The 14,533-nt window shown below is 42.8% G+C and overlaps 1 protein-coding gene across 1 annotated transcript in view; it reads right to left on the reverse strand.

The window, feature by feature from the left end:
- Positions 1-2,022: 2,022 nt before the first annotated feature.
- LOC129824174 (beta-citrylglutamate synthase B-like) overlaps positions 2,023-14,533 on the reverse strand; it is a 36,185-nt gene continuing 23,674 nt past the window's right edge. The window contains exons 4-5 of the mRNA XM_055883607.1: positions 9,182-9,385; positions 2,023-8,254 (exon numbers count right to left, since the gene is read on the reverse strand). Coding sequence (XP_055739582.1) covers positions 7,743-8,254; positions 9,182-9,385 — 716 coding nt within the window. The 3' untranslated portion in view covers positions 2,023-7,742. The remainder of the gene's footprint in view (positions 8,255-9,181; positions 9,386-14,533) is intronic.

Below are 14,533 nucleotides of genomic sequence, written 5' to 3' on the forward strand. Positions count from 1 at the left end.
CTAACCATACAATTCTCCATCTGTGGCCTCCAACTGCTCTAAAATACAAGTAAAACTAGATGCATACTCTTCAACCGATCGCTGCCCACACCTGCCTGCCCGCCTAGCATCACTACTCTGGACGGTTCTAACTTAGAATATGTGGACAACTACAAATACCTAGGTGTCTGGCTAGACTGTAAACTCTCCGCCCAGACTCATATTAAACATCTCCAATCCAAAATCAAATCTAGAGTCGGCTTCCTATTTCGCAACAAAGCTTCCTTCACTCATGTTGCCAAACATATCCTCGTAAAACTGACCATCCTACCGATCCTTGACTTCGGCGATGTCATTTACAAAATAGCCTCCAACACTCTACTCAGCAAATTGGATGCAGTCTATCACAGTGCCATCCGTTTTGTCACCAAAGCCCCATATACTACCCACCACTGCAACCTGTATGCTCTCGTTGGCTGGCCCTCGCTTCATATTCGTCGCCAAACCCACTGGCTCCAGGTCATCTATAAGTCCTTGCTAGGTAAAGCCCCGCCTTATCTCAGCTCACTGGTCACCATAGCAGCACCCACCCGTAGTACGCGCTCCAGCAGGTATATTTCACTGGTCACCCCAAAGCCAATTCCTCTTTGGCTGCCTTTCCTTCCAGTTCTCTGCTGCCAATGACTGGAACAAATTGCAAAAATCACTGAAGCTATCTTTAAGCATCAGCTATCAGAGCAACTTACAGATCATTGCACCTGTACACAGCCCCTCTGTAAATAGCCCATCCAACTACCTCATCCCCATATTGTTATTTATTTTATTTATATTTTTTTTTAAATTGCTACTTTGCACATGAATCTTCTGCACATCTATCACTCCAGTGTTTATTTACGAAATTGTAATTATTTCACCTATTTATTGCTTTTCTATTGATCTTTCTATTGTGTTATTGACTGTACGTTTGTTTATTCCGTGTGTTACTCTGTGTTGTTGTTTGAGTCACACTGCTTTGCTTTATCTTGGCCAGGTCGCAGTTGTAAATGAGAACTTGTTCTCGACTGGCTTACCTGTTTGAATAAAGGTGAAATAAAATTAAAATAAAATAAATAAAAAATACTGTATGTGGGAATGTCTTATGTCCGTTCTACATGTAGTGTTGGTACATGGAATATTACTCAACTGCATATATCATAAATTGCTATTGCAAATAGAAGTATTATGTTCAACAACTGACATTTAGAGATATTATTTAGACAAACACACTTTGGTGCTTACAATTCATTTTCTATTGTCATAGATTTGGTGGGCACTGTCATCTGTGATCTTTGTGATATGACTTTCTTTAAGCACGTACTGATGAAACTGTCACTTAATATTTTTTTCTTAAAGTCTACAAATGCTCGACATTTATTCACTCTGTGATAGGGTTGGATCCTATATGTTACTTTTATTATTGTCCTGTAAATGGTTCAGTACCTATCATTTAGGCTGTGTGTAGAATGGGACATAAAGGAAATTACCTCTACTACTAAATTACTACTAGATTATAGTGATAAGGAAAACAGCATACAAATGCGGCTTGTGTATTCATTTGCCTATAACTAATCAGAATTCCATTATGTTTACATAAAAAAGAGAATACTTCAAAATGAGAAGATCCTGCCATGGAAAAGACGACTGGGTGGACATCAAGTGGAAAGGAGGGGAAATAACTCCATGCAGCAGGACACCTTCAGCTGCAGGGTGTTTGTAATGCAGGTTTGATAGTTATATTTTCAATAATGAATGGTTAGCTGTTATGTGACAATTAGGTCAAAAACTGCATAGAACTTCCCCAACATCCCCTCCCAAATTGATATGGAACCTTCAATAACACATGGAGCAACTGTGAAAAGAAATGGCTGAGGATATACTAAAAATGTCTGGTATGTAATGACATTTAATTCAAAGTAAATGTAAATTCTTTATTTTGATGTAGTTGTGTCGGACAGACATATTTTCAGTTCATGCCTATGATTTCAGAGTTCAACAAAGCCAACAACTGGGTTAGTAACTTTATTTAACATGTTTATATTCTTTTGACGGCATGCAAGACAATTTATGATATAACACAATGGGTGGCTAATTCGTCATTCGTCATACTGCATTGATATTTGATATTATTTATAACGTGTTACGCTTTGTTTTGTTTTAGATTGAATGTTTTGCATGCCAACGGTGGTTCCATGTGCTGTAAGACAAAATAATTCAACAGAGTAAAGAACACAAACTGGAAGTGCAGTCTTTGTTGTTGAAAATGTATGCTCTACCCCATCCACACTGAAGAGGCTCTGAAATGTACATCAACCAGGGATAAAGAGAAAGTTAACACTGTGAAATGTTTCATACTTATTTGAAAAGATTAAAGGTCTACAATTTCTGTTTAATTTGTCAATACTGAGTGGACATTCTGAACCTTGTTTGAAGTCATTAGGTCACATGACCAAGGAGCTATTGAAATTTTACATTTTGAAAGATTCATGTAAAATCTTGTGAGATGAAAATGGACAAACTAAAGGGTGTGCAATATAGACGGCTAGTCAGTGGACACGCTGAACCTTGTTTGAAGTCATTAGGTCACATGACCAAGGAGCTATTGAAATTCAAAAATGTAAATAAATCATTTAAAATAGTTCGAGATGTAAATCGACAAAAAATAAATGTGTGCAATGTGTGTCTATGCCATGGTTAAATAGCTATTGAAATTTGAAAATTTTTATTTGTCACTATGTTGACGGTCCCTAACTGCTGTTGGTGGACGTAAGGAAGGCTACAGGCAAATATCCGTCGAATTTCCAACCTGAAACTGTCTTTACCTCGGTGCGCAAACCACGAAAAATAACAGTAAACGGGATAAGATGTTTACATGCCACAGTATCCAGTCTAAGATCATCTTATCCTGGTTTCATATAACCGGGATACATGCTTTTTCGGGTTATTGTAAACGGGATATGATGTTTATATGCCTCAACTCAAAAACAGAATACTTGAGTATCCCGAATAGTAACGGGATATTAGTGTGCATGTAAACGTGGTCACTGATTGACCCTGTTTCTTCAAACTAAATTTGAGCAGTTTTTTATTGATCAACTTAATATATCAATCAATATTGTAAACCTTAGAGCAAACGCCAGGTTCATTTCTGAACACATTGATGGATGAAATGATCTGAAGGACTCTTTCAAGTCCTACATGTGTACAGGTCATTTCTGACATGTCTTTATATCAAAACGCAAAGAATCAATGTTAAGAACTTCACTACTAGTATTATTAGTCTTGATTTTTACATCCATGCTTGTTTTTGGCATTCAGATTAATTACCAAGTGTTGAGAGACTGATAAACTCAGAAACACATTGGATTCCTTAATTGAGCCAAATATACATTAGCAGCGATTCAGAAATAAATTGTAACTTTGAATTGTGTTGTTGTTGTGTATGGTCACAGACCCTTCACTCACCACAGGTGAACTAGGACACTCAGAAATGTCTGATTTGCTAACTGGTTTAACACGGCACATGTATAACTACAACCAGTTAGCAAGTCGGAAGTTTACGAGTTTCCTTGTTCCAAATAGCACGTTAACGCGGCATCAGTACAGAACAGGCTGGAGTGCTACATCATCAAACCAGGACCATGTCATTACTTACCAATTACTAGCTATAGCCATGTCATATATAGAATAGGCAGTGTAACCTGTTCTTGTCAATTGGTTCTTTGTCTCCTTCCTATGGTGGGCACTGATCAGAAAAGGCCGGATAGATTAAATTAATGGCTGGTTGGGCGTTTTGTCAGGCAAATTTGAATCATTCAGTGTTTCCCTATCAGTGCCCACAAAATAAATGGGATAAGGCATTTAAAGTTTTTTTGAACGCACATACTAAACGATACAGAGGAAATGAACCTAGATATGCTTTGTAGGTTATATAAATGTAGTAATTAGGACTATTATTATTATTTCAATAATGCATATGTTGGAGAAAATGGTAATCCCTTCATTCTTTCCTATGGCTGGTATTAAGGTCTAGACCAGGGGTGGGCAAACTTTTTGGCTCGAGGGCCACATTGGGATTTTGAAATTCAATGGAGGGCCACATTTTTTGTGGGACCAATTGTTTGTTAAAATCAATTTGTGGGGGCCTCCCAAGAGTGTTGCAGCGGTCTAAGACACTGCATTGCTGTGCATGAGGCGTCACTACAGACCCGGGTTCGATCCCAGGCTGTGTCACAGCTTGCCGTGACTGGGAGACCCATGGGGCGGAACACAATTGGCCCAGCGTCGTCCGGGTTAGGAGAGGGTTTGGCAGGCCGAGATTCCTTGTCCCATCGCGCTCTAGCGACTCCTATGGTGGGCCGGGCGCATGCACGTTGACGCGGTCGGGAGGTGTACGGCATTTCCTCTGACACATTGATGCAGCTGGCTTCCGGGTTAAGCGGGCATTGTGTCAAGAAGCAGTGCAGCTTGGCTGGGTCGTGTTTCGGAGGGCGCACGGCTCTCGACCTTCGCCACTCCCGAGTCTGTACGGGAGTTGCAGCGATGGGACAAGACAGTAACTACCAATTTGATACCATGAAATTGGGGAGAAAAAAGGGGTCTTGCGGGACGGATTGAAGTGCCCGAAAGGCCATACTTTGCCCCCTGGTCTAGACTCTAGGATGTCTTCTCTTTACATTCATTTTTTTAAAGTATGAATGTCTAATGACACAGGCTTGATATACAGGACAACACATCAAATGTAACCTTTGGGAAAATAAAAGGGACAACAACAATTGTAGACCAGTCACCCAGAAACTGTGGAAGCAGGGTGACTTATTGATGATCAGACCCCCTGGCCCTATTACAAGTACAGGGGATTCAGTTTACTCAAATAGATATTTCATAATGTTGGACAAATCACAGTACTGTAAATGGTGTTACCTCCCAGTGGAGCTGCTGAAATACTTGACAGCATTTTCCCTAAAACTTTCCCAAAAATTCTTTGCCGTGTTCGCATTTGGCATACTTGTGATATCTTCCTATTACATTCCAGATGGTTAGTAAATCGCCCCCCACAAAAATCATGCTTCACAGCGGCCTCACTTTGAGACAAGATAAGTGCACACAAACCACATCCTTAAAAAAGACCAGAAATGAATTAGTGGAAAAAACACTGAACATTATAAAACAAGTAAGGAAAAAAAGTGAGTGTTAACCTTAATGGTACAACGCATCTTTTAATAGTTACACATCCTTTTTTGTTTGTCATCAATACACATTTTAGGCAGATCTGTAGCTAGGATGGATATGTCAGATGCCTTAGGAGTGGGGATGAGATCAAGGCTGCTTCCCTGAGTTATGTTAGAGTCAACGGTTTGACATCGAAGCCTTCTACATATGGGCTATATGCCTCAACACTATGCTGTAGCTAGTCACTAAGTGGCACCAAGTAGAATGGCTTGTGCTTTGGATGTTTACTGCGAATGCTTTTTGGTTGATGATGGATGCTGCAAAGTTAATACCTAGTGGGTAGGTATTTTTTGAAGGCTGAGTGGTAGATTTACCGCAAGTAACCAAAAGCTCAAGAAAGAAGCTCTAGTCAACAGATATCCCTGGAGAAGTTTTCCTTTTGAGGAATAAAAAAGTAACATTCTGTCAAACACACTGTAAAAAAAGTAAGTATTGTTTTGCATTTTATTTGTACAACAGGTTTATGAAGTTTACCTCACTTGAGTTGAATAAACAGTAATCATCACCGGTCAAAACATTGGGCTGATTAAACACATTTAGCCAAATCCACAGAAACATTAGCACTCGTGTTTTTTGTAAAACATTTATTTTTGACATTGTAGTTCTGTACAAACCAATCTTTTCTACACAAGTTTACCAAAATGTTTAAGTTGAGAAAGTTAGCAGTTATTTCAGCCCTTATGGTTTTCATATCAGCCAGAGACTAGTAAGCATCAACACTTCTAAAATTATTATTTACAAAAAATGTACTTGACTACAGTATATCTACGCCCTATGTATCAAGGGAGGGAAATCTTGTAAAGTCAAGTCTCATTTGAAACCACAAGGATGCTGGCTGATATGTATGACTCAAAGTAGTTTATTCTATGGCAGTGAGAAGTTTTCTGTATTGAGGTATATTTTTCTTGTAGGTGTAGTGACAGCTTCCGCACTGTTTCTAGACGGATTCAACTTGCCTCCCAAGTCCCATGAATATTGTTCTGGAGGCAGCTCTGCAGAATGGTCACTAGCTATCATAGCCACAAAATCATAACATCTCTAATCCTAAATTGAGACCAAAAAGCACATTTTAGTTTTCATGAATTTTTACAATATAGACAAATTTGACTTTGCAGCTAGCCTATCTAAGGGGAAATCACTCAGTTCTGCCTCCAGGACAACCCTCATGACAATAAACGTCAACCTGCTCCCGAGTATGTGGTTCCACCATGCAATTCATCGGTTTATCTTAAAGTGCTTTATTTCAGATGAAGAGAAAGAGTCGCCGTTTAACTATTGTTCTTGTAAAAATCCTAATAAAAACGAGCCGCTAAAAACATTAACTTGATAGCCAAGTGACAGTAGCGCTCGATTCTAGAGTTTCAGGGTCAACTATGCTTATGCATTTATAGTTGGAATCTCTTGAGAGGGTATCGTGTAGTGTTGTTACCATACAAGGTGCCTCTAGGCAATGGTGCTAGGTCAGTTTTGTTATTCTAATGATCCCGTGTTTAGGGGCTCCTTGTCAGCATTGGGTGGTAAGTCCCATTTTGATTACAGACAATTTGTGAATTTAATGCAAATTAAATGTGACAGCGATTTTTTTTATTTGTCAATTTCAATCATCCCATTTCCAGATTTAACTGAGAAAGAAAATGGAATTGACCCCAATCTGCACTTAATAGTCCCTGTGACGGTGAACCCGGTCTGTCCTCTGCTACATGGAGCTGGTGGGCAGTCTAACTAGTCCTCTGTATGTACCCCTCTCCCAGTTATGGAGAAAATCACTTGAAAAACACTTCATTTCACCACCAGTAAATCAAGCCTGGTTACTTCCTCAGTGGTTGATCTATAACGACGACCACGCATCATTCTCATTCTCCAAAATACAGTTTTGTAGTGTGTGTCCAGTTCAATTGGGTGACAGACTGGCGTGATTTTCATATAAGGCCTTGGGCTTCCAACCACACCTGCGAACAGTTGTTTTAAATGTGTTTTTAACTGTATTGTTGTCCATCACTTGTTTTCTTTGGTGCAAATAAATAAAACTTCGGTTGACTATGTGCTGATGTATGCAATGCTCTTTAGGGTTCTCCCAAAAAACACTCTTACTCAACTCACACTCACAATGCAATTGAAAACAAAAAGATTCAGTAATTCAGCTAACCTTTTGGATCCCACTTCTGCCACCACCCGCGGTTGTAAAACTGGGTTGTTCGCAGTGGGGGAGAGGAGCAGTAGAGTCAGGGGAGCAGCCTCAGATCTCTATGTGTTTATGGGGAGAGTTAGTAAGAGAAGGCGTGTGCGTCTATGTCTGTTCGTAATGTCAGTTTCTGTGGTCATGGCATTTTTCATTTCATTTTTGTTTGTTCAGCTCATGCTTTTGCCTGTGTAACGTGTATAGGAGTTTGTGTTTGTGCTCTGTAACAGGAATGTCCGTCGCCATGTGTTCAGGTGTGTGTTTGTAAGTGTGTCTGTGTGTGTAAGTGTGCATGTGTGCCGTGGCTGTATTCAGCTCACTCAGTCAATAGTTTGATCTCGTTGGCGAGGAGGGTGTTGAAGTTGTAGGCCGGGTCAGGGAGGTTGGGCAGGACCGGGCTGGGGCCAACTTGGCGGCTCGTGGGCTGCGGGGTGGTATCGGCCAGCTCGGGGTCGCTCTCACTAGAAGTGGACCCCACGCTCATGTTGCACACGGCCTCGGGCAGTACGTTGCAGGGCGCCGGGCACACCTCAGGCTCACTGCTAGTCTCGCTGGCACTGGACACCACCGAGAGCAGCGACATCTTGCGTGTCAGGCGGCTAGGCAGCAGCGAGAGGGCGTAGTCAGCCACGATGCCCGCCACGTCCATGCCGCACGCCTGATCGAAGGCAATGAAGCCCACATTGGCGTTGGCCTCGCACACCACGAACGAGCCGTCGTTGAGCTGCAGCAGGTCAATGCCGCACACGTCCATGCCAAGGATGTTGGACACCTGCACCGCCAGCTGCTTGCCCTGCTCACTCAGCGGGCACATCATCCCCACGCCGCCTGCGGGAGAGGAGGGCACAATGGAAAGACCGGTACGTCAGTACCACAGACACGCCAGTAACTGCGATCTGTGGACTGTTCACTGTGTGCCTTACATTCACATTATTCACATTCTCTGAGGCCACTATGGCAAGGAATGACAGGACAGAGAAAACACCGACTCCCAGGGCAACTGTTTCTTAATGTATTGTGAAATGTGGAATTATTTGTATTTATTTTAGAACAATAGATAGAAATAGGATGGACAAACAAATAAATCATATAAGTAAGCCAGAGCAACCGAGAATCTATGCTTGCGTAAGACAAACAACATTTTGTTTTAAAACACAATGTGACACTTGTCATGTAACTGTGGAACAATTGATGGCTGATGACCCCAAAATGTCACAAGACATGAGTGTGTTTGCTAGCCTAAAACTGAAGACGTTATGACAAGCATAATCATGTCTGTCATCAAAAGCAAAGTCACATTCAAGACAACTATATTGTCCTTCTTTGGCCAAATTCAAGTGCAATGCTCCTCTCACTGTCCCCTGTACTCTGGTGTGGTTTCCTAACATTCATGAAATAGCATGTCCAGGGTCAGTTCCATAAGTTTCTTAAGAAATTATCTCATTCACTGAAAATTACATCAGTATATAAAAAAACTGATTTGGCCCTGACCTTGGTTCTCTTTAGCAATAACCAGTCTATAGACCTAACCACTGGAGATAAACTTTGCAGAGGACCCACCAGTGGGCTTCCTAGGGGACCTGCCTGTCCATTTCACTTAAGACTCCTTTCATTTTCTGTCTGTAAAACCCTGACAAAGGCTACAAGCCGAAACGTGTACATTTTGTAAATAAAGAAGCTTTAAAAAAAATGTCAATCCTATTGTTCTCCAAGAATGACCAAATATCCTCTTCTCCTCTTTCCAGCATCACTCACCCAGGGAGCAGTTGCTTTGCATGCGTCCATCGGTGGAGCAGCGCAGCATGGAGCCGATGACGCGGTCGCCCACCAGCACCACCCGGACGTCGCGGCCGTGAGACTCCTTCACGTACTCCTGGAAGAGGTAGGGAGCGTCGTGGCGAATCAGGTGGCTCAGGTCGGCCAGGTGGTGCTTGTCCCTGGCCAGGAACACTGCCTTTCCTGTGGGTGAGACAGAGTGAAGGGGAGCAAGAGAGAATGATTTAATTTATATACACTGCTCAAAAAAATAAAGGGAACACTTAAACAACACAATGTAACTCCAAGTCAATCACACTTCTGTGAAATCAAACTGTCCACTTAGGAAGCAACACTGATTGACAATAAATTTCACATGCTGTTGTGCAAATGGAATAGACAAAAGGTGGAAATTATAGGCAATTAGCAAGACACCCCCCAAAACAGGAGTGATTCTGCAGGTGGTGACCACAGACCACTTCTCAGTTCCTATGCTTCCTGGCTGATGTTTTGGTCACTTTTGAATGCTGGCGGTGCTCTCACTCTAGTGGTAGCATGAGACGGAGTCTACAACCCACACAAGTGGCTCAGGTAGTGCAGTTCATCCAGGATGGCACATCAATGCGAGCTGTGGCAAAAAGGTTTGCTGTGTCTGTCAGCGTAGTGTCCAGAGCATGGAGGTGCTACCAGGAGACAGGCCAGTACATCAGGAGACGTGGAGGAGGCCTTAGGAGGGCAACAACCCAGCAGCAGGAGCGCTACCTCCGCCTTTGTGCAAGGAGGTGCACTGCCAGAGCCCTGCAAAATGACCTCCAGCAGGCCACAATTCCATCCATGTGTCATTCATTCAGTGGGCTGGCATCGTTTGGTTCAATGGATAGAGTCAAGGATATGTTTTGCATTATTCTAAAGGCCTACTGCAACATGCAGAATGTTTTCGTTTAAATAAATTATGACGTATGAGCAGTGTAAAATACAAACATTTAGTAAAAGTCAGGCATGGAGCAGGACATACAGTGCCTTCGGAAAGTATTCAGACCCCTTGAATTTTTCCACATTTTGTTATGTTACAGCCTTATTCTAAAATGGATAAAATTGTATCTTTTTCTCAGCAATCTACACACAATATCCCGTAATGCCAAATAAAAAAAAATACTTATACTTATATACATAAGTATTCCGACCCTTTGCTATGAGACTCGTTGAGCTCAGGCGCATCCTGTTTCCATTCATCATCCTTGAGATGGTTATACAACTTGATTGGAGTCCACCTGTGGTAAATTCAATTGACTGGACATTATTTGGAAAGGCACACACCTGTCTATATAAGGTCCCACAGTTGACAGTGTATGTCAGAGCAAAAACCAAGCCATGAGGTCGAAGGAATTGATCTGGGGAAGGGCACCAAAAGATTTATACATCATTGAAGGTCCCCAAGAACACACTGGCCTCCATCATTCTTAAATGGAAGAAGTTTGGAACCACCAAGACTCTTCCTAGAGCTGGTCGCTCGGCCAAACTGAGCAATCGGGGGAGAAGGGCCTTGGTCAGGGAAGTGACCAAAAAACCCGATGGTCACTCTGACAGAGCTTTAGAGTTCCTCTGTGGAGATGGGAGAACCTTCCAGAAGGACAACCATCTCTACAGCACTCCACCAATCAGGCCATAGTAGAGTGGCCAGACGGAAGCCACTCCTCAGTTAAAGGCACATGACAGCCCGCTTGGAGTTTGCCAAAAGGCACCTAAAGACTCTCAGACCATGAAAAACAAGATTCTCTGCTCTGATGAAACCAAGATTGAACTACTGTCATTATTGAAAGAGATTGTGATATCTCACATCTCAAAATAGGGCTACTTAATGTTAGACCCCTCACTTCCAAGGCAGTTATAGTCAATGAACTAATCACTGATCATAATCTTGATGTGATTGGCCTGACTGAAACATGGCCTGATTAACTTACTGTGTTAAATGAGGCCTGTCCTCCTGGTTACACCAGTGACCATATCCCCCGCGCATCCCGCAAAGGCGGAGGTGTTGCTAACATTTACGACGTCAAATTTAAATTTACAAAAAAAAAAGACTGCGTATTTGTCTTTTGAGCTTTTAGTCATCTATGCAGCCTACTCAATCACTTTTTATAGCTACTGTTTACAGCCCTCCTGGGCCGTATACAGCGTTCCTCACTGAGTTCCCTGAATTCCTATGGGACCTTGTAGTCATGACAGATAATATTCAAATTTTTTGGTGACTTTAATATTCACAAGAAAAAGTAGATCCACTCCAAAAGGCTTTCGGAGCCATCATCGACTCAGTGGGTTTTGTCTAACATGTCTCCGGAATCACTGCCACAGTCTGGACCAGTTATGTCCCATGGAATAAATATTGTGGATCTTAATGTTTCCTCATAATCCTGGACTATCGGACCACCAATTTATTACGTTTGCAATCACAACAAATAATCTGCTTAAAACCCAACCAAGGATCATCAAAAGCAGTGCTAGAAATTCCCGGACAACTCAAAGATTCATGATGCCTTTCCAGACTCCCTCAACCTACCCAAGGACGTTGGCGTACAAAAATCGGTTAACCACCTAACTGAGGAACTAAATTTTACTTGCGCAATACCCTAGATGCAGTCGCACCCCAAAAAACAAAACACATTTGTCATAAGAAACTAGCTACCTGGTATACAGAAAATACCCGAGCCCTGAAGCAAGCTTCCAGAAAATTGGAACGGAAATGTCGATCCACCAAACTGGAAGTTTTCCGACTAGCTTGGAAAGACAGTAACGTACAATGTCGAAGAGCCCTCACTGCTGCTCGATCATCCTATTTTTCCAACTTAATTGAGGCGAATAAGAACAATCCCAAATGTATTTTTGATACTGTCGCAAAGCTAACTAAAAAGCATTTCCCAAGAGAGGATGGGTTTCACTTCAGCAGTGATAAATTCATGAACTTCTTTGACGAAAAGATAATCAGAAAGCAAATTAAGGACTCCTCTTTAAATCTGCGTTTTTCTCCAAAGCTTAGTTGTCCTGAGTCTGCATAACACTGCAGGACCTAGGATCAAGGGAGACACTCAAGTTTTTCAATCATATATCTCTTGACCCAATCATGAAAATAGTAATGGCCTCAACACGGGGGCCCCTCAGGGGTGCGTGTTGACATTCTTTTGGAGAGATTGGAAACCCAAATTGGTCTATACGGACACGTTCTGGCCTGGTTTAGATCTTATCTGTCGGAAAGATATCAGTTGTCTCTCTGGATGGTTTGTCTTCTAACAAATCAACAAAGTTTCGGTGTTCATCAAGGTTCCGTTCTAGGACCACTATTGTTTTCACTATATATTCTACCTCTTGGTGATGTCATTTGGAAACATAATGCACCCCTCCTATGCGGACGATACATAGCTGTACATTTCAATGAAACATGGTGAAGACCTAAAATCGCCCTCCCTGGAAGCTTGTGTTTCAGACACAAGGAAGTGGATGGCGGCAAATATTTAACTTTTAAACTCGGACAAAACAGAGATGCTAGTTCTAGGTCCCAAAAAAAAAAGAGATCTTCTGTTGGATTTAACAATCCAAATGACAATACCTACACGTATGCTACAGTCACAAGACGCAGGTCTCCTTATTGTCCCTAGAATTTCTAAGCAAACAGCTGGAGGAAGGTCTTTCTTCTATAGAGCTCCATTTTAATGGAATGGCCTGCCTATCCATGTGAGAGACGCAAACTCAGTCTCGACCTTTAAGTCTTTATTGAAGACTCATCTCTTCAGTAGGTCCTATGATTGAGTGTATTCTGGTCCAGGGGTGTGAAGGTGAACGGAAAGGCACTGGAGCAATGAACCGCCCTTGCTGTCTCTGCCTGGCCGGTTCCCCTCTCTCCACCAGGATTCTCTGCCTCTAACCCTATTACGGGAGCTGAGCCACTTGCTTACTGGTGCTCTTCCATGCCGTCCCTAGGAGGGGTGCATCACTTGAGTGGGTTGAGTCACTGACGTGATCTTCCTGTCCGGGGTTGGCGCCCCCCTCGGGTTCGTGCCGTGGGGGAGATCTTTGTGGGCTATACTCAGCCTTGCCTCAGGGTAGTAAGTTGGTGGTTTGAAGATATCCCTCTAGTGGAGTGGGTGCTGTGCTTTGGCAAAGTGGGTGGGGTTATATCCTGCCTGGTTGGCCCTGTCCAGGGGTATCGTCAGACCAGGGCCAGTGTCTCCCGTCTCCTCCTGTCTCAGCCTCCAGTATTTATGTTGCAATAGTTTGTGACTGGGGGCTATGGTCAGTCTGTTATGTTTGGAGTATTTCTTCTGTCTTATCCGGTGTCCTGTAGGAATTTAAGCATGCTCCCTCTAATTCTCTCGCTCTCCCTCTCCCTCCCGGAGGACCTGAGCCCTGGAACCATGCTTCAGGACTACCTGGTCTGATAACTCCTTGCTGTTCCCAGTTCACCTGGTCGTGCTGCTGCACCAGTTTCAACTGTTTTACCTGCGGCTATGGAACCCTGACCTGTTCACCGGACGTGCTACCTTGTCCCGGACGTGCTACCTTGTCCCAGACCTGCTGTTTTTGACACTCTCTCTCTACCACACCTGCTGTCTCTAACTCTGAATGCTCAGCTATGAAAAGCCAACTGACATTTACTCCTGAGGTGCTGACCTGTTGCACACTCTACAACCACTGTGATTATTATTTGACCCTGCTGGTCATCTATGAAAGTTTGAACATCTTGGCCATGTACTGTTATAATCTCAACCCGGTACCGCCAGAAGAGGACTGGCCACCCACTCATAGCCTGGTTCCTCTCTTGGTTTCTTTCTAGATTCCTGCCTTTCTAGGGAGTTTTTCCTATCCACCGTGCTTCTACTTTTGCATCGCTTGTTGTTTGTGGTTTTAGGCTGGGTTTATAGCTCTTTGTGACATTGGCTGATGTAAAAAGGGCTGTATAAATACATTTGATTGATAAATTTGATTGATTTGGCCTGAATGCCAAGCGTCACATCTAGAGGAAACCTGGCACCATCCCTTGATGAAACCTTGATGAAAACCTGCTCCAAAGTGCTCAGGACCTCAGACTCGGGTGTAGATTCACCTAACAGGACAACGACCCTAAGCACACAGACAAGACAACACAGAACTGGCTAAGGGACAAGTCTCTGAATGTCCTTGAGTGGCCCAGCTAGAGCCTGGACTTGAACCCGATCGAACATCTCTGGAGAGACCTGAAAATAGCTGTGCAGCAACGATTCCCATCTAACCTGATAGGATCTGCAGAGAGAAATGGGAGAAACTCCCCAAATACAGGTGTGCCACGCTTGTAACGTCATACCCAAGAAGACTCGAGGCTTT

The sequence above is a fragment of the Salvelinus fontinalis genome, chromosome 2, assembly GCF_029448725.1.
Source record: "Salvelinus fontinalis isolate EN_2023a chromosome 2, ASM2944872v1, whole genome shotgun sequence".
NCBI classification, from domain to species: Eukaryota; Metazoa; Chordata; class Actinopteri; order Salmoniformes; family Salmonidae; genus Salvelinus; species Salvelinus fontinalis.